This window comes from Fusarium flagelliforme, assembly GCF_020744385.1.
Source record: "Fusarium flagelliforme strain FIESC 12 MPI-CAGE-AA-0113 chromosome Unknown B0J16scaffold_5, whole genome shotgun sequence".
NCBI classification, from domain to species: Eukaryota; Fungi; Ascomycota; class Sordariomycetes; order Hypocreales; family Nectriaceae; genus Fusarium; species Fusarium flagelliforme.
In genome coordinates this window covers 2,881,087-2,905,619 of record NW_025763507.1, presented here as the reverse complement: position 1 = coordinate 2,905,619, position 24,533 = coordinate 2,881,087, and the positions used below count along the sequence as shown (strand labels likewise).

Below are 24,533 nucleotides of genomic sequence, written 5' to 3'. Positions count from 1 at the left end.
ATAAAAATGGGTGTGACTGCCATGCAATTGTAAATGAACACACATCAATAATTGAAGTAGACAATCAGCATGTCAGCTCCTGCACCTCTCCCATTTTCCTTCCCTACTGGGTCGACATACCCTCAGCCGTTCAATATATCTGTCAACCAAGACTTTATTGAGCAGACTCGGGCCAAAGTCAAAACGTGGCGTTCACCTCGTGTTCTCTCAACCAACTGGACAAATGAAGGCCCCTCAACAGATGCACTCGACGAGATTGCCCAGTACTGGTCCAATGAATATGATTGGCTGTCCGTCCAGGATCGCATCAATAAAGAGGGCAACCACTACGCAACTTCGGTGGTAAGCGACCGGAATTATACTGGCGCCGTTCCGCTGCACTTTGTACACCACCGATCGACTAACACTGATGCCCTTCCTCTCCTCCTCCTACACGGCTGGCCTTCAACCCATCTTGAATGGTCTAAAGTCATTGATCCTCTTGTCAAGAATGTCGACATACCTTTTCACGTTGTCGCGCCTGACCTGCCGGGCTTCGGGTTCAGTCCGGCTCCTTCACAGCCTGATCTTACTCCTCGCGAGAACGGACGAATCATGGATGGTCTAATGAAACAGCTTGGTTACACGACATACGGTATCGTCAGCACTGACCTGGGTTGGCAAATTGCTATGTGGATGGTTGGCGATGCCGAGGAAAGTGTTGTTGGGCACATGACGGATTTCTTTCTCGCACCACCCACCGAGGAGGATCTAGGCCGCTTGGCGCGAAACGAGACGAGCGACGAAGAGTCTGCTTACATACAGGCCTCTAATCAGTGGTACTCGTCCCACTCGGCGTACATGACTGTTCATGCCCAGAAGCCTTTGGCCTTATCTCTTGCGCTTCAAGATAGCCCTGTTGGGTTTCTGGGCTGGATGTGGGATCTTGTTCATGCTGTTTCTGATGGTTACAAGTATACTTACGAAGAGCTTATCACGGACGCAATGATGTTATTCATCCCTGGTCCCTACGCCAACATTCGGTCTTATCTTGAGGCACTCAAGGTATGGAACTCGACACTGTGTGGCAAGAATAGTAACTAACAGAATCATCTAGCCCGGCATGATGGACTTCCCGAAAAGCAATGTTCCGACTGGCGTAACGGAATGGGCCAGTCCCAATGGACCATTTCCTGAATTGGCCGCCTTTTCTCTTGCGGTATGTGAACATCCAACCCTCAAGTCTCGAATACGGCTGACTTATTGATGTGCAGCCCCGAAGTTGGATTGAGAGGATCTCGAACGTTGTCTATTTTACACGTCATGAGACTGGGGGCCATTTCCCCGCAGTATCGCAGCCTAATGAATGGCTTAAGGATGTCAGAAGTTTCTTCTCTGGACTTCACCAAGGATGAGCACGATGGCGGCGCAAATTGTGGCCACAGGAATTTGGATGACTATTATGTATTATTTTGGTAGTATGATATAGATACATGAGAATTAATGCTTTAATCAATATTTGACAGATCAAATGATATGAGTCTTGCTATTTGATCGAGAGTGTTTCTGACCAGGTTCAATCTGCTCATAACGACTCCTCTTTGGTCGTCCTTCACCACCTGGCGAAGGCAGTTCAACCACACCGCCGAATTTTCCACTCTTACGATCCTGGTCTTTAGGCTCAGTCTCAATCTTGACATCAATTCTCTTATGGATACCGCTTGAAGGCTCCGAAATGTCGGATATATCATCAAGTGATGCGTTAGGGCCGGACGCGACTTGTGATTTGTGAGTCATTTGTATAGACGCGCCCATATGGTTGTCTGGAGCAGTATGGTTCTTGGGTGTATGAGAGTAAGAATGGGAGGGGTATAATTCGTCGCTCATCTTCATTCGGGCTAGGTGGGTAATCATGTCGGCCATGGACATTTCGATGTTGAGTTTGACGAGGTAGACGACGGGGTGGAATTGGATGAAGACGGTCTGGTTTGGTAGAGACATGAGGCCGATGAGGAGGACCTGGGACAATGTCAGCAGTGGTGGAGAAAGTAGGCTTGGTGATCATACATCCATAGCGACAGATAGCACCATCAATTTGGCGTTGAAGGAGACTAGCGGCTTATACTTTGTAAGGCGGTTTTCTTTCACAAGTCTCTCCTTAACAATATGTAGGAAGTACCAGTTAAGAACAGCGTCAATGATGCAGATCAGGATCTTCGAAGTTCTGTCCCAGTACTTGTTGATGGTAACGAAGCTAGGATTTGTCAGATGCAAGCATATCAACTTCCTCAAGAGGAACTTACGTCTGGCTGACGGGCGGGTCAACGTGTGCTGGGATAAAGATACAGAATACGGCAACGTTGATGCATGTCACCACGAAAGCAGTACCCCATTTTAGACGTTCAATCGTTCGTTGAGACTCGGCAATGATGGCGATTCGGTTGATGATAATCTGCAGCAGCAGTTGGATCTCGAAAACCCAGAAGAATAAGATAAAGAAGAAGATTGGAACGCTATTCAAGTTAGTCTGTGCCGGTCGCGCGACCGGGAAGCGATACGTACCCTGGTTTTATGACATCGTTGAGGAACAGATACCCAAGTATTCCAATTCCAAGGTTCGCCAAGATCTCTCCCCAAATCATGTAAATGTACGAACTTCGTAGTGGGTTCCGATTTCGCCTCGTCTGTTTGATAGCCGTCCAAACCGTCAAAAAGCCAAAGCCCAGGGAAAATCCCAGGGCCATGGAAGCGACCTTGTAATCTGCTACGGTAGAACTCATGTTGTAAGGACTGACAGGAATAAGAAAAAATGATAATGGAAACTGCCAGGGGATCGCTTCGCATTTGAGGACATTTCAGGGACTGACCGATACCTCGGGAATTGACTAGTCATATTGCGAGTTCGACTCGGTACTATTGACTCAGATGCGATCTGAAATTTCAGCCGCCCCGCTGCCAATAGATCTGCCATTGAAGATCTCAAACCGCACTATTGCCACTCTATTGATATTACTGGTGGGTATAGGCGGAGAAAGAATTTGCATTGACGTTTGGACAGGAGATCATTCAGTTCTAGAAAAGTGTGCGGGTTGGCGGGTTATTCCGCCACCATTAAGATGGCACTGGTATGTTGGCTTTAACTCATTTTACCAGTATTTAGCAGCTCTTGAAGCCATTGATGCTAGCAAGCATTGTCATTAACGGCGAAATGACAAATTGTCGGAGATTCCTTACCCGCGTATAAATAAATCTCAATCGTCGGTTATCAGACATGAGACAATATTGCATTCCTGTGGAGTTTTCATTACCGAGACCGAGGTAGTGGAACTGAAGACCTTGACTCGGATTGGCTGTGAGCCACGGACAAGATCTTCCGCTGTACAACGGAAATAACGACAGCGCTCAATTCCGCGCGCAGATCAGTTCTAGAGCCCCATTACCCCTGGCTGTAACGGGCCTTTGGAGTGCTGATCATTTTCTTAACCTGCTGTCGCCGCTGATATCATCCGAGACATCAAGCAAGTCCCCAGATCATTAGTTGATCTGCAGGTGCTAGTTACCACGTGGTGCGCAAGCATTGTCTGTGCAACATTTTCTGTTTGTGTCAGGATTGGACGTAGTACGGTACTGCTCGTCTAGAGCGTCCAGAAGCCGAGCTTAGAGGATGGAAAAGACCATTAGTGCAAAGACTAGACGAATTAGGGTCAAAGTGACAACCAACCTACTTATGCTGTCGGACCGCCGAAGCCAATGCTTGGTAAAAGCATGGTCCGCCCTCAATTTGGAGCTGAATTGCAATTGGACAAGGACCGCAAGTTTCAATGTCTACGGTACGCCATCGGGTTTATTGGTTTCTTCGGACGTAATGCGACCCATGACAGTTGGTCTTTTCAATTTTGCATTTTGCCACAAAGCGAATGTGTCTATGGCACTAGAGAGTACATAATGCTAAGCGTCGCCCCTTACTTGCTAGGCATCTCCGGTCCCTCATTGACCTTCTTCCAACTGTCCCTCTCCTTTAAACCACCCCACCACTTGGCAACAGCAGGGTACTTGACAAGAAGATCACTGAAGCCAAGTGGTTCTGCCATCTGTCCGTACGAAAGATGGAACAGATCAGCAAGGCTGATGTTGTCACCAGCGAGATACTTCTGCTTTGAAAGGATCCTCTCATATCCTTTCAAGGACGCGTCGAGGTCCTGGAGTTTCGACTTGATGATATCTGGGTTGGCGGGACCAAGACCTCTGAGAGGCTTGAAAACTTCTTCCCAGGCAAGTCCGGAGACATTCGGATCAAAGTAGGAGAGTTCCAAAGAAAGCGCCTTTAATTGGTTAAGACAAAGCTGGCACAATGAATTGGGGTCTGTTTACCTGCTGGAAGGCTGCATATGCCTTGAAGTCATGCTCCGAAGGGGACAAGTCAATGCCCTGATGCCGATACTTGGTCGCGAGATAATGCGCAATGGCCCGACTTTCTGCCAAAGATGTGAGTGCTGTAAAAGCTTTGTAATTTGTCTTGAAACATACCATAGATCCGAACATCTGCATCCTCATCAACTAGAACGGGAATCTTGTTGAAGGGATGGAATTTGTTGGTGTATTCTTCCGTCTTATGGGCGCCTGCGAAGACGTCCACAGAAACAAATTCATAGTCAAGACCCTTCTCCTCTAGCACAGTCATCACTCGACGTGTACAAGTGGAAGGATCATATCCATAGAGCTTGATAGTCATTATAACGGGTGAATTTGGAGTTGTCAGAAAAGCGGTTAAAGTATGAGATGGTCAGATGAATTGATGCGATTGTGCTTTTGTTCAACATTGGATATGCGAATCTCATTTTAGTATTAAATAGTCGTTGATTGACTCCTGCTGCATGATGCACATTCCCAATGTTGGATTGATAATTCTGAATAATCCGAGACGCTGAATACGAAATTGAGCGTTTTGCATCTGGTTGTCCGTTTCGGACGGACGAGTCTCGGACGCCGTCAGCCCGCGTATTGTAGCGTGTCGGCGTGTCGGCATATCGGTGCCGGTATTTTCATAGGTGAGAGTGAAAATTTAGTCAGCCCGCTCGTGAAATTCGTAATAATTGTCAATGGACAAGACACGTGCTACACCGCTGATCGTATTGCTCCATTGGCTAATATTGTTTTTAGGAATTACACTTGACAACTGTTGGCTTAAATTTGGTCCTTTCTCGCTGTTCGATACTTTTCCGATTGGCTGTAGTATTTGATGATGTATTGACGGTCGGCGATGTGCCCCCGACCTCCGCGACGAACGTAATTAACGGAACTCGTACTAAAGGTTTCTTAGAGAGATGTAACTCTCGCTCCTGTGCCCACTTCTCTTCAGTATCTAGGGGAAGCTCAATAGGTTTGCACACAACTACCGGGTAGCCCGGTCCTCTCATACTTTTATGACGGCGGTATGATGCTAATTGCTTTATTGAAGGAAGCGATATTGTAATACTTGATTCCTTCGTCACTAGATATTGATAGACATAGAAGAATAGAAGAAAGAACAGAAACACAATGGCCTTGTTGGGTACTATGGAAGACTCCAGTGACATGACATTTAGGCGAAGGAAAGGAAGATATACTGAAATGTCAAGCGCTCAGCCTAGTGGGTTGAGGTTTAGTCAATTGCAAAATCCACGTGGTTAGTGACTCTTCCAAGATAACCGAAAGTCTATTTTGACTTCATTGGAACAATGCGTTATCTTTTTATAGTATTTCTTTAATAACTCCATGAGATGCTCATGATTGTTTTAGGGGATCGTAGTGGCGCATGCGCTAATTTACAGGCCAGGGGCGCTGCATTTATGCGGCACTAAGCCTTAAACATGTCTCGCCGCTATTTCCAGGGTCCTGGGTCGGGGAAAGGTTAATTTCATTGGCCTCCAGCCTTATCAACCTCCGGATAACGAAACGTTAACCAATATGCGTATCGTAACCCGAGCAATGGGACCCAAAGTTCCCATTAATTAATTACAGAGTGAGACCACTAGGAAGGATATCACGGGCCAGAATACGAATAAGCGAATGCGAGAAGAGGGCTAATCATGTGATTGCAAGGATATGCGCAAGTGCCTACTGAGCTGTTTAACAATTATTATAAGAACGGGTCTTGCTTTGTTGTTGCGTTGCTTACTTTCTTTTTATCTCTGATTGGTCTGAGCTTTGTTGTTGAGACCTGAGAAACTATGGCAGACACTATTCAGAGTGCCGTTGCGGCGCTGTCTGCTCGAGAGTGGGCAGGAGTTGCTGTCCTTTCTTGGCTTGCATTTAAGGTTTTGCAGGCCTTGTATAACATCTCCCCTCTGCACCCTTTGAGCGGGGTGCCGGGTCCCAAACTCGCTGGAGCGACATATCTGCCCGAGTTCTACTACGATGTGATTCTAGTTGGACGGTATACTCATGCTATCAAGAAGATGCATGAGAAATATGGTAAGTATAGGGACTGAGGGAATAAATTCCATATACTCTGTACTGACCTAATGAAAGGCCCTATTGTTCGAATCAACCCCAATGAGACTCACTGTGCCGATATGGCATTCTCGGACGAGATCTATGCTGTTGGTGGACGTAAGCGCGACAAGCCCTTCCATCAAGTACATGGCTCAGCTGCTGGTACTGGAAACGCGTTTAGTACTCCTGACCACGATGTGCACCGCCTCAGACGCGCCCCTGTAGCCAAATTCTTCTCCAGAGCCATGATCGCCCGATTGGAACAAGAAGTCCATGAACTGGCGCAAACACTCTGCAACAAACTCCTAGCTGAAGCCAGCGGAAAGAAGAGCCAGCCTATCGATGTTGCGCACGCATACAGTTGTTTCACGTCCGATGCCATCTCCGGTTACTGCTTCGGTGAGCCCTTTGGACTTTTGTCGCGCGATACCTGGAGACCTACCTTCCGTGAAGCTACTCTTGCAGTCCTCAAGCCTGTCTTCATTTTCCGATTCTTCCCTTTCTTGGTTGGAACTGTAAAGTTTGGCAAATATTTTGTTGATTACTTGCCCGCTGATGCTGCGATGCTTGTCCGAACCCTGCAAATCGATATCCCTGAGCGAGTTACAAAGACCAAGACCGACCTCAACTCCGGTATTGTCTATGATAGACCCACTATCTTTGCTGATCTGCTGAACTCTGAGCTTGATGAGAGCGAGAAAGGAACTGATCGCCTTGTTGAGGAGGCCGTTACCATCGTTAACGCTGGAACAGAGACTACTAGTTGGGCTTTGGCTGTGATTACCTACTTCCTCCTTTCGCAGCCCGAGACTATGAGTAAGCTACAGGCTGAGCTAGCAACCGTCGTTGATGACCCTCGCCATCTTCCCTCTTGGACTACTTTGGAACAGCTCCCATACCTCGGATCAGTCATCAATGAGGGTCTCCGTCTTTCCTACGGTGTTTCCAGTCGCTCTGCCCGTGTTCCCACGACGGAAGATCTTGTGTACCGTGGAGAGTTTAACAAGAAGCCTGCCACTGTTGTCCTTCCCCGAGGCTATGCGATCGGCATGTCAGCAGCCATCTCCCATCACGACGAGGGAGTGTTCCCTGACTCGTACGGATTCATTCCTGAGCGATGGATCGGTGACGATGGAGCGATCAAGAAGAATCTTGAGCGATCTATGCTTGCATTCTCTAAGGGTAGTCGTGGATGTCTAGGCAAGAAGTAAGTGATACCGCCTCCCTTTGATTTTAGTGAATGGCAAAGTTCCTGTTACTAACAAATGTCTCTAGCCTTGCCCTCTGCGAGCTGTACCTCTCTCTTACAGCTCTGGTTATGAGAGTCATGCCCCATATGCGTCTTTACGAGACCACTGAGCGTGACGTGCGCTACGATCACGATATGTTTATTCCAGTCACAGTAGACGACAGCGAGGGAGTGAGAGTAACAATCGAAACATAATTTGAGCGCTCACTTCAGATAAGCGCTATATACAGAGTAGTAAATATGTAGATGAAGAAACATATACAGTCCCGCCGATTCATTCAATCGTGCTGTCATTGCTCTTGTAGGATGACAATCAACTGGCCACCATTTATCGTCGGACATGGGCGTTGAAGTTGGTGACCTTGAACTGGGCACCGCTGCCGGTGAAGGGCTCGGTACCGAACTGGAAGGCTGTTGATTGGGTCAGTATAAGGCATATAGGTGCCTGTGCTGAGCGAACTTACTGAGGAGGTACTGTTTGCTGGCAGGGTAACCCTGGGTGTTGGCAAGGTAGTTCCAGAACTGCTTGACATCGGAGTTGAAGTCGTAGACGGGGGAAGGAGCGACGAAGCTGTAGACGCGCATGTTGCCGTTCATGCCAGTCCAGAGCTCCCAGGTGCGTCCCTCGACATTAGCATTGCCGACCTTGGAACCAATGGGCTGAACGCCGCCAAGACGGCCGAGCCTGTGACGTGGGTGTTAGTAGGGATGTTCGGGAAGAACCTTGTGTGGGGCCACTTACCAGATCATAAGCTCGTAGTCACCGCTGGAAGTAGAGTGGTTGGGGTTAGCAGCAGTGAAGAGATCGTAGGCAACGTTGGCTCGGACGTTGTTGCCCTTGTAAGACCAAGCAGCAGCGGACTGCATGTTGGAGACCTGGCTCACGAGGGGCTTGTTGGCGATCTGAAGACCAGCGTTGGGGTAGGCCTTGACGTCGTTCTGGCCACCGGACCAGTTCCAGTCAACGTGGAAGCCGGCACCGTTGCTGTTGGACCAGTCAATGTAGGTGCATCCGGTACCAGAGCCGGAGGACTGTCCCCAGCGGTTGTTGTTGAACTCGTATCCGCCGTTGGCGTAGTAGCTGTACTGGTCGCAGAGAGACTGGGCCATAGCCAGAGGGGCGAAAAGCCCGGCGAGGATAGAGAACTTCATGTTTAATGTGGAAGATGTCGAGACTCAAGTGCTGGTGTTGAGTTGAGAGAGTGAGTTGAGAGATGATAGAGATGGATTTCTTGGCCGGACTATCGAGAGATATATATCTAAAAGCAATACTCTATGTACTTGCATCGCTCACAGACTTATCCACTGTAAATGAGCCTCAAGATGAAGAATTCCATTGGTCCCATCCCGAATCGATCTACGGAATCATCTCCGTGGCTGGATAGGTAGTCCCATATGGCTCTACGGCCCGTTAGAACGAAATAATGGGGAGATAGTCCAGCATTTCTGAGCATGAGGAAGGACGATAGCTGACAATAGTCGGTCCGTTTAGAAAGGCGGCGACAAGTTATTTGAGGTCTAAAGCCTTGGTGGTTCGGCAGAAGCTGACGGGGATACCCCACGAACTGGGCATAGTTCTGCCGGCTGTTGGTATTGCTACTGTAGATACTTTAGTCCGTTTCTGAAACAACCGTGCATCGCGCCAATGATTTCTTCCGAGCCCATATTTTCTATTTCCCCACCAGTCATTTTGTCCCTGTAAGATGAGGTCGAGGTAACATTATGTGAACCTTGGTAAAAGCTCCCGTGACTGGAAAACCCCGGAGAAAAGCACTCGTTCTGGAAGGATATCCTAGCTGAAATATGGGGGCATTTTCTTCCAAGTCCAGTGCCTTGGAATCAATCCGGCCACTTGCATCTGCACCCGACGGAGGGGTTGATTCCGTTCTGGAACAGGATAAGGCTTGAGTGTGGGGAAGACAGAAATGACGGTACAACGGCCCGAGAGAATGGTCAGTGTCGCTCAATTGGGCTTACAACAGAACATGACTGGTTCACGTTACGAAGAGTGCGCGATCGAGCAGACTTGAACGATTCAAGTGCCGCTGCTACTGCAATTGGTGTCTTAGATAGGATGAATTAGACTTTGTTTGACGCTTTCTTGTGTGGGGGACCTGATCGATAAACGAGTATAACCAACGTGTGGCACCTAAAAGTCACAGCAATTGTGTATATAATACAGAGCAGACATCCGCCTCACTCCATGACTCCATCTCCAAACTCACAAATTACCCTACATACTCTCCGCACTTCTCGGCCATTGACGCTTCCCTTCGATCGATCACTGGACTGGAAAATTACCGAATCGGTCAAGTCGCATCCCCGGTCCCATATATCACACGTATTAATTGCCCTCTGCAGTCTGCCCCAGACTCAACTCGTCAACGAGGCAAGAATATTACAGGCGCGCATCTCGGACTTAAAAGCGTGATCTGCTGGTGCAGCCGGTTAATCTCTTTGATGTTTCTACTGCTACGCTGCTGTCGTCTTGTTCACGTAAAAGTACAACGCTACTCCTCACTTGGTCGGGCCTCGGTTGATTGACGTAACATCGTTCTGACGGCTAAAAAAACACGTTGCGACCAGTCAACTCAGCTTGGCTTTCTGCCGTGTTTTAAAATCATCAACTTTCACGTCATTTTGCTTGTTTCCCCGGATCGACAGTCTCTTTTCAGAAACTTCGGATGAATGAATATCGTGTCTTGAACATGTTCTCGTATGGACTAGTTCAAGTTACATGCGTACTCACTCAGGGAAGTCCTTGGTCTTGGTCGAGACTTGGTGGTTAAATGAGCAACTTATATCGGCTGTTCTAGCTAACAATTGGCGTTATTATGACGTCTCATTCATTTACTCTACGTTACCTTTTCTATGCAGTGCAATAACCTTAATCTTGGAATAATTCTTGTTCAAACTTGTTTCGTATTGCGGCCGAATAGCATTATACCAGTAACATAGGCGAAATTACAGGGCCACTAATTTTGGCCCAAACGCCCCATCAAAGGGGAAAATGATCAGCTAAAGGCGCTGTGTGAAACTTTTAGCGTTTTGAAACACCCCAGTTTACCAGCCGTTATACAGGGTTCGTATACGGACCCACAACCTCCGTTCTCCCCTATTCGACTCAGTCTAAGCTGTTTAACCGTCGATTGACAGCCGCTTTGACTGTTTCGGGCTCAATAACAACCTGGATATGGATGCATTTAGCATGATCAGTTACAAGGAAGTCCTGGATATGCCGTGGCCATAACCCGGCAGACCAGGCCGGCAAGGATAGCCAAGGACTCATATATAAACATCTTCAATCTTCCTGGGAAACTCTTTTTCTGAGTCTTTCTTCTTCAACAGGGACTGCCAGACAGAACCTATTCGCTTCATCTACATTCTTATCTCACAAACGACTACCAGGTCCAGCTTCTTTCACCATGCGTTCCCCCATCGCTTTCTGTCTCGCCCTTCTGGGTGCTGCTCAGCTCGGAGACGCTGCCTCAGCTGGCTGTGGCAAGCAGTCTCCCGGCAGTGGCCGCAAGAACATGCAGGTCAACGGCAAGAACCGAGAGTACATCCTCCAAGTTCCCAACAACTACAACGCCAACAAGCCTCACCGTCTTGTCTTCGGTTACCACTGGCGTGATGGTAACATGAACAACGTTGCCCAAGGTGGCTTCTACGGTCTTCAGGGTCTTGCCGGTGACTCTACCATCTTCATTGCCCCCAACGGTCTTAACGCCGGTTGGGCCAACCAGGGTGGTGAGGATATCACCTTCACCGACCAGATGCTCGACTTCGCCAAGAAGAACCTTTGCATTGATGAGAAGCAAGTTTTTGCTACTGGCTGGTCCTACGGAGGATCCATGTCCCACAGCGTCGCCTGCTCCCGACCCAGTATGTTTATTAACCCTTGACAAACAGGTGAATATATGCTAACGTAACGATTACAGATGACTTCGCTGCTGTCGCCGTCATCTCCGGTGCTCAGCTCTCTGGCTGCAACGGTGGTAACAGCCCTGTTGCTTACCTCGGAATCCACGGTGCCTCTGACAACGTTCTCGGAATCAACCTCGGCCGCCAGCTCCGCGACAAGTGGATTGGCACCAACGGCTGCCAGCAGAAGAACGTCAACGACCCCGGCCCAGGTGCTCAGAACCACGTCAAGACTACCTACCAGTGCAGCCGCAAGCCCGTTACCTGGATCGCCCACGGTGGTGGCCACGTTCCCGACCCTACCGGTACCAACGGCGCCAAGTTCGCTCCTGGTGAGACCTGGTCCTTCTTCAACGCTGCTGTTGGTGGTGGCCGCAGCACTGGTCGACGCTGCTAAATGCGTCATGGCATCGGCTTCCATTGAGAAGTTATGCTAGGGGGAGGTGTTGAAGTACTTTATTCTCTGTACATATGGGCCCAGTGTACCTCGGGTCGTTCCACATACAACCAGGCACAAGTCTTGTCTTACAAGCCCGTGTCCAGCAAACCAAGCAATTTACCTATTCAGTTTCTACCACTCATCAGATTTGATATCAATACATCACAGTACATGTATGTATATAAATGTTTCGACAAAGTAAATATTTGATGTAGCTAGTGTCCGTGTACCATCTCCTAAACCCTGTTCAGCTATTTGGAACATTTACTATACACGTAGCAGTTCCTATCGTAGAACGACGACGTAGCGTCTCCCTTCCCAGAAGTTACCCTAAGACCTTCGAAGTTCTTGCCATATAGCCGACACGATTTGCTCGCGTTGTAACCAAAGCTCATGCACTTACACTCTCCACCGAAGCCGTTGTTCCGATGACGGACTTGGACGGAGCTCTCGCCTTAGTCACCACCCTGTTGCAAATAGTCCCTGGAGGCAACTTGGTGTTGCCAGTTGCTGATGGTGTGCATGCAGCTGAAGCCTTCTTTGCAGTAGCTGTAGCCTTCTGAGGGGCTCCAGACTTTGTCTGCTTGGTCTTCGACGACTGTGGCTTCTTGGAGGTGGCCGTTGGTTTCGTCTTGGCCGTCGTTTTCTTCGTGTCAACCTTTGAGTTGCTGGCCTTCTTGCCATTGCTCTTAGAGCTCGTGCCCTGAGTTGTCACCTTCTGTTTAGCAGACTTGGCCTGGCTCTTTGCCTCGGTCTTAGCAGCCTTCGGGTCAAAGATTGGCACTGGCTTCGATCCAGGACGTGTTCCGAACATCCCACTTCCACCTCCCAGACCATTGCCAGACATACCAACTTCATTGCCGGCAGAGGCTCCTGAGGCTGTCCCATCATTGACATAACCAATGCAGCCTTCGGCAATAGGGTCAGACTCAAATGGCTCTATCAGAGGATACTTGTTCAATGGACTACCAGTCCAACAGAATACGCCGCTTGCTCCGAAGGAAACATGTTCGGCCCCGACTTCAACAGCGGAAGTACAGGATAATTCGTCACCAACGTGCTCAATAACGGTCCTGGTATCCCATCAGACTTCCAGATCGTGGCGAACGGTGCTGGATCTGTGCTGCAGTTCTTGTATGCAGTTTGCAAGCTGTGAGACATGGATTTATCGTGCCAAGAACCGTAACTGCTTTTTGCTTTACCATGCGGGATCTACTTGCAAGACACAAGGAAACCATCCTAACTTTTTTATGTAGAAGAAGGGTGCTGATAGTGGAGCTGGGTTTGTTGTTGGTAATGGCAAGTGTGGGTTTACGTACAGCGGCAACAGCGATGGCTCCTTGTTCAGCGTGGATGCATGAACTATTTCCTTTGTAACATCATCGTTTTGAATAACTATGTATAGAAATTGAAGTTCTCTTTTGTAACAAGAACGATGATCAGATAAGGTTTTCGGTGATATTTACACTTTGCACGGGGCATTGACTCCTTTGCCCACATATGACCTTTTTTTTTCCTTTTTGCCCTGCCCTATACCTAAGGTTTGGACACAGCATAAATGCCCTCCTTGCTTCGATGCGGCTTTTTTCCCTTGTAACAAGAACAGTCCCAAGTGCCCGTCAGAACCATACATGATCACACCGGTATTATCTGTCCAATCTTTCCCGGTAGTCTCATGTGTAAATGCTGACATGGAAAGATGCCATGGCAATCACGTGGCATTAACCAAGGCAGTCGCTACATAATTGCTAAAAAGAAAACTCATTGCATTTATGCTTATTTCATGACGATTGGGCTTGCGGAGTTTATGTCGAGTCGGGGTGGCAAACAAGATTCCCATCTGAAACAGTTGATCTGATTGGAGGAACGGCGAGCTGTATGTTGCGGAGACTAATCAATTCTCCGCTCTGTGAATGGCAGTAAGATCTGGCGGAAGTGGGTGAGATTCCTCCTGGGGGCGAAAGGTTCTGCGGAGTGGCTTCGAAAAGAATTCGCCGATCAGCTACCCTTCCTTTAGAGTTTTGTTCCCAACATTGGATTCTGATGTGCCTGGTACGATATGGAACGGAGATAGTGTGCGAATCGCCGGTAAGGCTTAAATCCGGTGGTCGAGTCTGATGGTCAGACGGATTATCGTAAGGTACGATTGGTCTCTCTCGTCGTATTTACGAATATTGAACAGGAATGGAGCTCTATAAAAGATATGAAAGTCCACTGTAGTCTTACTATACGAAAATCACTAAGACATATTACACTATTCACTGATTACTCAATCACTCTTCCACCATGACCAACTTCGAGACCAAACTCTTCATCAACAACGAGGTACGCCAAATTACTCAGAACATTATTACTAAAGGCTAACTCCATCACCAAGTATGTCGATGCAAAGTCCGACAAGAAGCTCAGCGTCCACAACCCCATTAATGGCTCGCTCGTCACCAGCAACGTCCATGTCGCTGGCCCACAAGATGTTGATGATGCTGTAGATGCGGCCCAGGCAGCTTACAAAGGTTCATGGGGAAAGTATACCGCAGCTCAACGAACCGAGTGCTTGTCGAAGCTGGTCGATCTCATGGAAGCCAAGGTAAAGGATCTGGCTGAGCTTGAGACGATTGCGATGGGTCAGCCTATCAGCATTGCGATGAATATCACCAAGATGATGATTGACTTGTTCCGCTGTAAGTCATAGGAATAATAATCTCGATATGACTATGAAGTTAACTGATCTTTTAGACTATGCTGGGTGGACTGATAAGATCCGTGGCGAGCAGCTGGCTCCTGAGAATGGCGTCTACAAGATCATCAGCCATCATTCATTTGGTGTTGTCGCTGGTATCAGTGCCTGGAACGGTTCGGCCATGTGAGCTTCTCTAAGGTTCTTAGACTCTCGCTCTAATACTAACTGTTTACAGCCAACTAGGCTTGAAGATCGCCCCAGCAGTCGCTGCAGGCAACACGGTATGAAGTCTCCAATGTTCTCGAGACATCTTCTAATCGGGTATAGATTGTCTACAAGATGTCCGAGAAGTCGCCCTTGGGCATGCTCCAACTGGGACATCTGATCAAGGAAGCGGGATTCCCACCAGGCGTTATCAACATCCTAAATGGTGCCGCGGAGACTGGTTCCCTGCTTGCTTCCCACATGAAGATTCGCATGATTTCGTTCACTGGCTCAGCTTTCACGGGTAGAAAGATCCAAGAGATGGCTGCTAAGTCGAACCTCAAGAAAGTGGCTCTTGAATTGGGCGGAAAGTCGCCCGTTCTTGTCTTCAATGACGCAAATGCTGATAAGGCCATCGATTTGTAAGATATCCTCTCCAACAAACCCTGAGTCCAGCTAACCTTTGTCAAGCTGCACCAATATGTTCCTCTTCAACTCAGGACAAGTCTGCGCGGCTCCAAGCCGAGTGTACATCCAGCGCGACATCGCGGAGTCATTCATCGAGAACCTAAAGACACGATACTCTCACGCTACTTCTACCCTAGGAGCCAGTCCTAATGATGCCACGACCTTCATGGGTCCACTCGCAGATGGAGCTCAGTATGATCGTGTGATGAGCTACATCGAGTCTGGCAAGAAAGAGGCTGAGCTTGCAGTGGGTGGACATCGTGTTGGAGACGAAGGTTACTTCGTTGCACCCACCATCTTCATCAACCCGAAGTCGGATGCCAAGGTCCTACGAGAGGAAATCTTTGGGCCAGTCTTGACTGTGGTCACTTTTGATACTGAGGAGGAGGCTATTGAGCTGGCTAATGACACAGAGTATGGTCTCGCAGGTAAGAATCACCCGACAGAGAATCTGAGAAGTTCGAGTGCTAAATACGTTTTGAACAGCATATGTCTGGACCGAGTCCCTGGCCCGAGGTTTGAGACTCTCGGATCAGCTTGAAGCAGGTGTTGTCGGCATTAACGGAGGCTCATTGGGCGTCATTCCAATGATGTCAGTGGGCGGGTTCAAGCAGAGCGGCACAGGATCCGAGTCTGGACTGGAGGGTATCATGGAGTATCTGCAGACCAAAGCCACCTTGATCGCCATGCAGTAGGGCCTTGATTCGTGTCGCTGACAGGAGTTTACGCAGCGCCTCGTCTTCATTAGTAGTGGTTGGTAGCACTGGCATTTAAATTGCAAACCGAAAGGACTTTTATGCTGTCCCAAAATGTCCATCGCTTATGCATACTGATTATGTAGCTATCCTTTATGCTTATACTTGCTTACGTGAAGAACACACAAGCTTTTATCCGCTCATTGTTGATTAGTACCAGCCAATCATAGACGCCTTCAGATGCAGGAATGTGCACAGGAACTTGACGATATTCGTATTCATGTCAATACGACAGGGGATGGGCGGGCGGGAAGGGCCGAAGCCGACTTCCCGCCCGCCCGCCCGCCCGCCCGTCTGCCCGCCTCTCCAATTGATGGACCAATAAGGGCAAACCCACGGGGAAGCTATCCACTCGTGGCAAACAATTCGCTTCTAGACCATGGAGATAATGGATGTTGGTGTAGTGGTGCCTCATCTGTCTCCATTGATTGGACACTGGCTGATCGTGCCTATGTTGATTGAATTCGGCTGGCCCCTGACTAGAGTTGAGGTACCCGCCACTAAGCAAATCAGTTGACCAATGCGAAAAGGTAGTTTCGCATTGTTTCCTTTGAACGAATGATCTAATTAACCCCAGACTGTAGCTCCATGATGTGGTCCTTCTTCAGCCTCGAAGTGGTGTTCTCTCGCTTTCGCCCCAACTAGGGACACCAACTATCACTTCAGGCAATGCACGTAGGATTTACATTTCAATGAGTTGTAACAAAAGATCTTCATAGCCGGTTATGCGGCACAGACTGTGTCGTGGTTCCGTACGGAAAGCTTCCTCCGAAAAGTCGGCCGCTCTATCAACCAGGGTTCGATGTTTGGCTGGACCATGATCTGTCCCTCGATTCCGCAATAACCCTAACGACTACAGCTTATGGAGATATTCCCATGTGCTTTGTAAGAACCTCAACAAGGAATAGAAACTGTACCTACAATTTTAGACTAGTGAAGTTAAGGAAGGAGGTCAACAAACGCTGAAGCAACGAGGCAAGATCACAAGTATAAAGAGGTACGATACATCCATTCTTTGTCTTAACCATCAAGCTTCACATCCTCATTCAAACAACCAAGAACTCAACTATATCTCAACAAGTCAACTTTCACAATGCACTTCGCCAGCCTCCTCTCCATCGCCACCCTGGCCACGGCCGCTTCTATCAAGGTCAACTTGTTCGTCACCACTCTTCACACATCTATAACAAAACACTAACAAACATGTAGCTACTCTGATACCGGCTGCCGTAACTTCATCGGCTCCCGATTCATCGACTACAACCCCAACCAGGGCGGTACCTACCACTCTGGTGGCCCTGCTGGCTCCCGTGGTGGTCTTTACGTTGACTCCAACGGATCTGGCCTCTCTTGTAAGTCCTACACCCAACATCGAAATTTAGAAAGACATACTGACGATTCTGTTTAGACCGCGGCTTCAGCAACCGTGCTGATGGTAGCCAGCCTTTCACTGGTAATCTGCAGGATGGACAGTGCATCGGTACAACCGCTGGTCTCTACGCTGTTTTCACTGTTTAAGACCATTCGTGCCAGAGTATCGGGGCATATCGGACTTCTCCGAGGTCATTCTATATGAGAGTTCAACGCAGAACATAGGTCTTGTGGAAAGCCTTGGTCATGGCCATGTTCTAGCATAAGCATTTCTCACAGTCGTTCCCGTCAAGAGATCTTAGCAAAGTACAAATACAATCTCTCATTATCCCAATATCCTCTTTTTGGTTGAGTGCCCATAGACGATTTGAAACAACTTGCTCCAGATGACACGTTGAGATTAACATTTGTGATGACCTCCTGGGTAAGAAGCATTCGGCACAGAAAGGCGTTTGTAGTAGAACATAATTATCAGAAGACGCCAAGATGAATCATACCACCTGGTACCGAAACCCTACCATTGCGTTGGCCAATTAAGTGTCGCCGTACAACTGCCTAGGTTTCTATCAAGTTGACTTTCATGGTTCTCGAGAGCCAGTAGGAACGAGACACATGCAAATTCTGTCATTAAACAAAGCTTATCAAATGGGTCGCCCACAATATTTCTGTTCATGTGTCTTTATTAGTGAGACCCTGAGCCATTCTCTCTTCCCGAAAATATCAAGATATCACCTCGCTCCAATCGACCGTCCACCCACCATGTATCCCACCACGCCAACAATCACGAATCATGCCGAAGAGAAAGACCCACCTCCGAGTATTGCAAACCCTTTAGATGAGTTTCCAGCAGATATCCTCCTTCAGATTTGCGGGAGTCTTCCAAGCCTCGACACACTATGGAACCTCATGCGAGCATCGCCCATGGTATGGCGCCTCTTCGACTGTTACCATAATACCATGATCGAAAGCGTACTCTCGGGACCAAACTCGATTACGCCACCAAGAATTAGGAAGCTAATACGAGCAATGGTGTTCATGCGATCTGGAAAACTTCCTTTCGACAATTTAAAGGAATTCCAGATCTTTATGAACAGTTTGTTTTTCACATATTTTTGCGATCACAATGAGCATCGCCAGTGGCTGCAAGATCCGAAGCACAACCCATTTCCTCGCATATTCGACAGGCCCAAGCAGGACCTGGGCCCGGGATCCCTTCCACGGACCACAGCGCATACTTCAAGATCGGTCGTCGCAACGGCATACCATGTCTCGGGACTGTCACAATCTTGCCTGTCTAGTTACCTAGCACGTCTAAGAGATCCAAAGCTCAAGCTTTTACATCCTGCTCATCGTCCGTCTGATGACGATATAGCACTTTGCCATGAACAGCTTGAGGACTCTCATGTCGTCAGTACGCCTGTTCCATCGGCTGACATGGGACAGCCCATGTGGCCGGAAGAGATTCGAGTCGTCCGGGCCATGTGGGTTATAAAAATGTTGGGCGAATTGAAGTACTTTGTCGAATGTAGGGCCGAGACGATTGGTTGGTCCAATGACGATGTTTCTAGGCTGCGTGACAAGAATGATTGGTCATATCTGATACGTTTTTGTTTGGGGCCCCGTGTGGAATTTGAGTTCGATGCTACAACAGAGGTCAAGGCGGCGGTGGGGTATCTCGCTACTCGCGGACGATACAGGAGCTATATCTATTTTCGACTACCTCGAGCACCCACACCATCGGCAGATAACCGATGGGTAACAGGGATCCCGACGTGCTCACTCTCATCACACGTCAAGCTGACGCCTTCGACACCAGAGGAACCCCCTCAATGGGACCTAATTGAGTACACACTTACCTACCCAGCTTTTGGCTCTCATCTTCTTTCGGCCTTGAGATACAACCCACGACGTCCCGACTCCGTTGCATTCGACTCATTTCATCCGTTGGGCTTCGCGTTCTGGGAAGAGAGCAGACTCAAGCTTTTAGGCTTAGTGCCTGACTTAGAGCTTGACTCGAACACAGACAGATCTTTGCTAGCCGCCTATCTCTTTGCCTTAGAAAGTATCCTGTCGCCCATGGGACTACGAAAAACAATGGCAGCCGACCTATATCATCGGATTTGGCATTAGGTTCATAGCCGTGTTATTATTCGTTGTATTGATTTAACCTGTACGCATTGAGAGACGTGACTTTCAAAAGACTTAGCTAGATATCCTCGGGTGTTTTAGTGGTTGTCATCGCTAGATGTTGGTAGGTTAGATCAAATAGAAACAACAAGATTGAGTCAATCACATCACTTTCATTGTTCATGGTCTCAGATTCCACGCCTCAGTCCTCAATGAAGAGACTAGAAAGTCATGTGTATCTTGAATCACTCTGTATTTGTGGCGTGTCCTGTTCTTGTATCGCTATTAGAAAATCTATTTATCACGGTAATGTCTCCGTGTTCAAATTCGCCATCAACTCCTCCGCATCATTCTGTCCGGTAAATGTCCAAGACCCATTTGTCTTGGTAAAGTCTATACCGTCAAGCCTTTCAGGAATCATAGCTAGCAGATCTTCCGCCTCTGCGTCCCCCTTTGTAGATTTTGTAAAGAACAGTCTGTTCCACTCAGCGCCCTTCTTCTCCTCTTCCATCCGTCTTCTCCTTTGAGAGTCTTCGATGGCACTCTTGTGGGCGTACACCTTTTCTATGTTGTGATCTTTAATCGCTTGGGTAACCTTGGACCAGGCTCGCCGTGATTCCCATGGTGTCTGCTTATCTATGGGTGCGACGCTGAGTGGTGATATTGGTATTCTGTCGACGTGGAATTCTTCGAGGGTGGTTTTGGATGAGTCTTGGATAACTAGTTCGCCAGTCCATTGGCCAGTGATGCGATATAGCGGTTCCTTCTTGTTGTCTGGTGCAAAGACTTCAGCAACAACTTGGTTCTTCTCACCAAACCCGAAAGCTCTTTTTCCATGGAAATCGATCTTGGTCATATATCCGCTTGAGCTGGTGATGTAACTTGGGCCCTCGAGTTCTGGGTATGGATTCCCTGTGGCGACTCCCTTGACTAGAATAGTCGGCATAGTCATGAGGTGTTTCTCGTCGTGCTTATCGTCCTTTATAATTGCATAACCTGTCTGTCGTACTGCGACTCCGCTAACCAGACTGAACGATGTCTCCTGTCCCACAAACCCTCTTGACGATATCCCACGCTCTTTGTTATATATCGAGCATGCTGTGACTGGCGGATGATGCGATACTTGCTCGACAATTAATTGTGATTGCGAGCCAGCCTTATCCGAGAAAGATCCAAGGAACAGTTCACCCAGGAATGGGTTCAATGGCTTCTTGCCCGCATCTTCTGTATCTGCACCAACAAGCTGTTTCAAACTGCACACATAGTTCTTGGCTAACAGAAGCGCCCTTACTCCGGGATCGGGTTCTTCGGAAGGTTGGAGGAAGAGATCATGATGACATGCCCAGGCGGCTGGGATCTCGATAGCCGATCTCGGGGCGAGGATAAAAGGCGGGGCTGTGACGTTGGAGAGATCGCCCTTGACAGCAGCGAAATATGACAGGACGTCCTTTAGGCGAAAAAGATTCCCAGATTCAGTTCCAATATCAGCCATTTGTGATGATGAGAAAGGCGGTGGTGAAGAAGATGGTGACGAGGTTGCTGGTGATTGTTGTTGAGATGCTGATCTTGATGCCAAGGAATCAGATTGTTGGTCTGTTTCATTCAATTGATTCATTGTGGTGGAATGGATGGCTAAAACAATTGTTTTAACAAAGATTGAATTCGATTTGGGAGTTATTAAAGGAAATAACAACGATCAAGAAATGGGTATAAGATCAATGAAACTAATCTGGTTTGACGTCATTGACATTGGCACACGTATCGACCGCTTATAACGGCACAGCCAGGTTGTCGCACTCGGCTAGTGACATTCCATTGACCAATCGGATACTCTGTTCCTCTTTCGAATCCGCTGAACCCTGACGAGCACGCATCATTTTCTGTTCCTGGGCATCATGTCAGGGTCTCAGAAACGTCCCTCAGCCTCATTCTAGCCATGTTTGCACTATGATTATCTCTCGCACTCACTAGACAGTCACTGTCCACGTAGCCCTTCGGCCGAGAGTCCGCAGGACAACCGTCACCGTTTTATGTTTTGACGTAGCCAAGACGTCGCGAATAATTGACTTTTCGTTGACGAAGTACCTCGTGCTTATATACCTACTGGCTATGTCATACTGAAGATTGCTCGGAAACTCGGTTGAGAATTGCAAGAAAAGGGTTAGCTAGACTCTCGGCGCAGGAGTTGGCCGATTCTTCCAATGGTAAAAGGAAGCTTCCGACGGATATGACATGTCGAAGGGTCCGGCCAAAATTGCCCGAGGCCCACCCAATAAACGTTTAAGCTTGTGATAAGCAACTGGGTTGACATCAAGGAAGCTGACGATAATTACAGGGGTGCACGTCTCAGCCACATGCAAAGACGGACTTACATGGCTTGGGTAAGACGGACATCAGATCTGACTTTAGCTTCAAGCAAGGCAGTTGACCCTGCTTAGAGTGTCACGCGAGCAGTCAAGAGTTCACATAGCCACAAGGGATTACGAAGCTTTCGAAATGATGATGAATGTCATTTATTGCAAATCCACCTTGGGAAACAAGACATGGTGTTGGCTGCATTGAGAATTATGTCGATAAATCAGGAGCATAGAGTGGAATTTGGAATGACTTCTCAACAAAATTGCAAATGTAGACACAGTCTCCTCCCTCCAAAGTAAACCACATCACGACCAGCGGTACCATAATTGGACCTTTGCCCAGGAGATTATATACAAGGACGGCAATTGAAGAAAATAGCGATTGAGAAAGATGTTTGAGTTAATCTATCATCAAAAAGATGAGTCTTGCGGAATTCTGTACTACAGGGTAGTTTTCTGCGCTTTGACCTTCTCATCACGCTGACTAACTCTGGCTTATTAATTCAATTTGGTGGGATGAGGCATCACGCAACTACCGGGGTGACATCCCCCGCACTGAGAGACAAAGAACGCGTTCACTACCTTTAAAGCATTCGACTATTCTCAAATTTCATTCAAAAAAAATCTACAAGATAAACCGTCAATATGGGTGACGCTTCAGTTTTCAAGTATCCTTCCCCTCTGACAGGGTACGAAGATGCTCCACCATTGCCAAGCGAGATGGCGGCGGATGGAAAGAGCTATGTCAACCCACCTTCGGAAAAGCGTAGCGACGCGTATGATCAGTTTATAGAGCCGCTGGATCGGAGCGAGCGTGGTGGATTGTGAGTAAATCATGAACCGAATGGTCCGAATGACGATTAACAAGTACAGTGATGTTCACATCTACTATCTCCAATCAAATGAAGAACAAACTAAATACGCCAAAGAGCTCTGGGAACGTATTAGGCGAGAATGTAAGCGACATTATCCTCAATTATACCTAACCCATTATTCTGACACACCTAGTCCCCGAGCTGCGAGTCTACAAAATCTGGGATAAACCCATTGGACCTCATCCCGTCGCCATGTTCGAGGTGAATTTGTTTACACCGGCGCAATTCGGAGCATTTATTCCATGGTTGAATGTCTGGCGGGGACCCCTTTCTGCCCTTCTTCATCCCAATACTATCCCTGAAGAAGGCGTGGACAAGTGGGCTTCGATGAAGAGGGATCATTTGGAGAGGGCGATTTGGATGGGCGAGAGAATCCCTTTAGATCTGAGTCTTTTCAACCAAACCTCGTGATCACTGTACTGCCAAGCGTTGTGTTATGAGAGGCAAATTAAATAAACAAGCAATACTTCATTGCGCCAAAATTCGATACGTAATGCAGGCTGACATTAACAGTAGGTACATTATGGAGTCCAAGACTAATATGGCTATTTATCTGTGGTGAACATGGGCTGAGATCATCTTCCAAGATCTTCCGAAACCTTCCATCGCGTTTACTTGTGCTCGCCCTCACCGTTGCAGAAAGGAATGGGGTAAGTCTCGCTGCTGCAGAGGCGAATAATTCCCTTGACCCACTCCATATCGCCATAAGACTGGCTCTCGTAAGAATCAGACATGAACTCATCCTTAGCCTCACCCGTGCAACCATCGATGACGTTGCCCTGGACACGTCGCACATAAGGCTGACTGACGATGATACCGTGCTGGTTCTCGGGAACTGTGAAGCTGAGCGACTGGGTCTGGCTAGAAGACCATGTTTTCGAGTAGTCGATCTTGAGCGAAACATTGAGGAGCGACTTGAGAAGAGGAATGCTAACGCCCGCGCCGCCGGTGACAGTGTTACCGATGGTTTTGCCGTTGGAGATACTAACAGTGGCCTTGGAGCCTCCAAGGCTGCTGATGACGGGGGACATGGGGACGTCCCAGTTGACGAACTCCTTGTCGGAGAGGACCTGGACCTCGGTGCTGTCCTTGCAGTCGCGACGCTGGATAGCCTTGGTGGAAGGGGCTGTGAAGTTCTTGGCGGCGGGGGCGGTCTCGAGAGCTTCCAGGTCGGCAGCCTTCATGATTTGGGTGGTGCCATCAGTCTTGAGGACGATGATGTCGTCTGAGGCGAGGATCTTGGGTGTGGCAGCTGCCTGAGAAAAAGCAGCAAGGCTGAGGAGGGCGAGAAGAGTAGAAGGGATCATGGTGACAGATGCGAATAATAACAATTAAAGCAGGATAATTTCTTGAGTCAGATAAAGAGTGACTGTGGTTGGTAAAGACCGTGGGACTCAAAAGAGTGAATGAATGTATACGAGCAGTGTTGTTGACCCGAGAAGACTATCCGTTCCAGGCGGACCTTCTTTATCTTTTCAACATCTACGGTCCACGTCCTGATCAATGCAGTGACTCGTCTGCCGAACCCCCATCCCTGTAAAGACCCTCTGACTCCCAAACGGGCAATGCGTATAACCTCCATCGCCCTGACATCTTTTCATCCTTGATACGGCATTGACCCATCATCAGCA

The 24,533-nt window shown here is 48.2% G+C and overlaps 14 protein-coding genes across 14 annotated transcripts; 7 read left to right on the top strand and 7 right to left on the bottom strand.

The window, feature by feature from the left end:
* Positions 1-58: 58 nt before the first annotated feature.
* On the top strand, positions 59-1,431 carry B0J16DRAFT_373735 (Alpha/Beta hydrolase protein). The gene is made up of 3 exons (XM_046130538.1): positions 59-1,044; positions 1,097-1,198; positions 1,254-1,431. The coding sequence occupies exons 1-3, from the start codon at positions 70-72 to the stop codon at positions 1,392-1,394; spliced, it is 1,218 nt and encodes a 405-aa protein (XP_045981661.1). The 5' UTR covers positions 59-69; the 3' UTR covers positions 1,395-1,431.
* A 17-nt stretch (positions 1,432-1,448) lies between these two features.
* On the bottom strand, positions 1,449-3,045 carry B0J16DRAFT_163082 (uncharacterized protein). The gene is made up of 4 exons (XM_046122244.1): positions 2,542-3,045; positions 2,283-2,492; positions 2,047-2,233; positions 1,449-1,998 (listed from the first exon to the last, which is right to left on the bottom strand). The coding sequence occupies exons 1-4, from the start codon at positions 2,757-2,759 to the stop codon at positions 1,507-1,509; spliced, it is 1,107 nt and encodes a 368-aa protein (XP_045981660.1). The 5' UTR covers positions 2,760-3,045; the 3' UTR covers positions 1,449-1,506.
* Positions 3,046-3,941: 896 nt separating this feature from the next.
* Positions 3,942-4,711, bottom strand: B0J16DRAFT_386287 (glutathione S-transferase; the record flags this gene model as incomplete). The annotated part of the gene is made up of 3 exons (XM_046131563.1): positions 3,942-4,301; positions 4,351-4,454; positions 4,507-4,711. 3 exons carry the CDS (start codon positions 4,709-4,711, stop codon positions 3,942-3,944), a joined length of 669 nt encoding a protein of 222 aa, XP_045981659.1.
* A 424-nt stretch (positions 4,712-5,135) lies between these two features.
* Positions 5,136-5,555, bottom strand: B0J16DRAFT_321967 (uncharacterized protein; the record flags this gene model as incomplete). Its single annotated transcript, XM_046125671.1, has 1 exon — positions 5,136-5,555. One exon carries the CDS (start codon positions 5,553-5,555, stop codon positions 5,136-5,138), a length of 420 nt encoding a protein of 139 aa, XP_045981658.1.
* Positions 5,556-6,188: 633 nt separating this feature from the next.
* B0J16DRAFT_401434 (cytochrome P450) lies at positions 6,189-7,897 on the top strand (the record flags this gene model as incomplete). Its single annotated transcript, XM_046132575.1, has 3 exons — positions 6,189-6,432; positions 6,490-7,660; positions 7,729-7,897. 3 exons carry the CDS (start codon positions 6,189-6,191, stop codon positions 7,895-7,897), a joined length of 1,584 nt encoding a protein of 527 aa, XP_045981657.1.
* Positions 7,898-7,938: 41 nt separating this feature from the next.
* On the bottom strand, positions 7,939-8,854 carry B0J16DRAFT_416337 (concanavalin A-like lectin/glucanase domain-containing protein; the record flags this gene model as incomplete). The annotated part of the gene is made up of 3 exons (XM_046133567.1): positions 7,939-8,113; positions 8,167-8,387; positions 8,445-8,854. The coding sequence occupies 3 exons, from the start codon at positions 8,852-8,854 to the stop codon at positions 8,031-8,033; spliced, it is 714 nt and encodes a 237-aa protein (XP_045981656.1). The 3' UTR covers positions 7,939-8,030.
* Positions 8,855-11,055: 2,201 nt separating this feature from the next.
* B0J16DRAFT_373732 (Alpha/Beta hydrolase protein) lies at positions 11,056-12,179 on the top strand. Its single transcript, XM_046130537.1, has 2 exons — positions 11,056-11,587; positions 11,644-12,179. The coding sequence occupies exons 1-2, from the start codon at positions 11,128-11,130 to the stop codon at positions 12,021-12,023; spliced, it is 840 nt and encodes a 279-aa protein (XP_045981655.1). The 5' UTR covers positions 11,056-11,127; the 3' UTR covers positions 12,024-12,179.
* Positions 12,180-12,456: 277 nt separating this feature from the next.
* On the bottom strand, positions 12,457-13,226 carry B0J16DRAFT_386283 (uncharacterized protein; the record flags this gene model as incomplete). Its single annotated transcript, XM_046131562.1, has 2 exons — positions 12,457-13,138; positions 13,174-13,226. The coding sequence occupies 2 exons, from the start codon at positions 13,224-13,226 to the stop codon at positions 12,457-12,459; spliced, it is 735 nt and encodes a 244-aa protein (XP_045981654.1).
* A 1,125-nt stretch (positions 13,227-14,351) lies between these two features.
* On the top strand, positions 14,352-16,112 carry B0J16DRAFT_416335 (aldehyde dehydrogenase domain-containing protein; the record flags this gene model as incomplete). Its single annotated transcript, XM_046133566.1, has 7 exons — positions 14,352-14,390; positions 14,443-14,746; positions 14,802-14,928; positions 14,981-15,026; positions 15,073-15,371; positions 15,421-15,845; positions 15,904-16,112. The coding sequence occupies 7 exons, from the start codon at positions 14,352-14,354 to the stop codon at positions 16,110-16,112; spliced, it is 1,449 nt and encodes a 482-aa protein (XP_045981653.1).
* Positions 16,113-17,212: 1,100 nt separating this feature from the next.
* B0J16DRAFT_416334 (uncharacterized protein) lies at positions 17,213-17,845 on the top strand. Its single transcript, XM_046133565.1, has 3 exons — positions 17,213-17,330; positions 17,382-17,524; positions 17,581-17,845. The coding sequence occupies exons 1-3, from the start codon at positions 17,266-17,268 to the stop codon at positions 17,688-17,690; spliced, it is 318 nt and encodes a 105-aa protein (XP_045981652.1). The 5' UTR covers positions 17,213-17,265; the 3' UTR covers positions 17,691-17,845.
* A 457-nt stretch (positions 17,846-18,302) lies between these two features.
* On the top strand, positions 18,303-19,673 carry B0J16DRAFT_401425 (uncharacterized protein; the record flags this gene model as incomplete). Its single annotated transcript, XM_046132574.1, has 1 exon — positions 18,303-19,673. One exon carries the CDS (start codon positions 18,303-18,305, stop codon positions 19,671-19,673), a length of 1,371 nt encoding a protein of 456 aa, XP_045981651.1.
* Positions 19,674-19,905: 232 nt separating this feature from the next.
* B0J16DRAFT_345557 (uncharacterized protein) lies at positions 19,906-21,384 on the bottom strand. The gene has a single exon (XM_046128287.1). It carries the CDS (start codon positions 21,283-21,285, stop codon positions 19,972-19,974), a length of 1,314 nt encoding a protein of 437 aa, XP_045981650.1. The 5' UTR covers positions 21,286-21,384; the 3' UTR covers positions 19,906-19,971.
* Positions 21,385-22,672: 1,288 nt separating this feature from the next.
* B0J16DRAFT_321958 (DOPA-like domain-containing protein) lies at positions 22,673-23,313 on the top strand (the record flags this gene model as incomplete). Its single annotated transcript, XM_046125670.1, has 3 exons — positions 22,673-22,851; positions 22,901-22,983; positions 23,036-23,313. The coding sequence occupies 3 exons, from the start codon at positions 22,673-22,675 to the stop codon at positions 23,311-23,313; spliced, it is 540 nt and encodes a 179-aa protein (XP_045981649.1).
* Positions 23,314-23,441: 128 nt separating this feature from the next.
* B0J16DRAFT_163030 (uncharacterized protein) lies at positions 23,442-24,498 on the bottom strand. Its single transcript, XM_046122243.1, has one exon. It carries the CDS (start codon positions 24,207-24,209, stop codon positions 23,514-23,516), a length of 696 nt encoding a protein of 231 aa, XP_045981648.1. The 5' UTR covers positions 24,210-24,498; the 3' UTR covers positions 23,442-23,513.
* Positions 24,499-24,533: the final 35 nt, after the last annotated feature.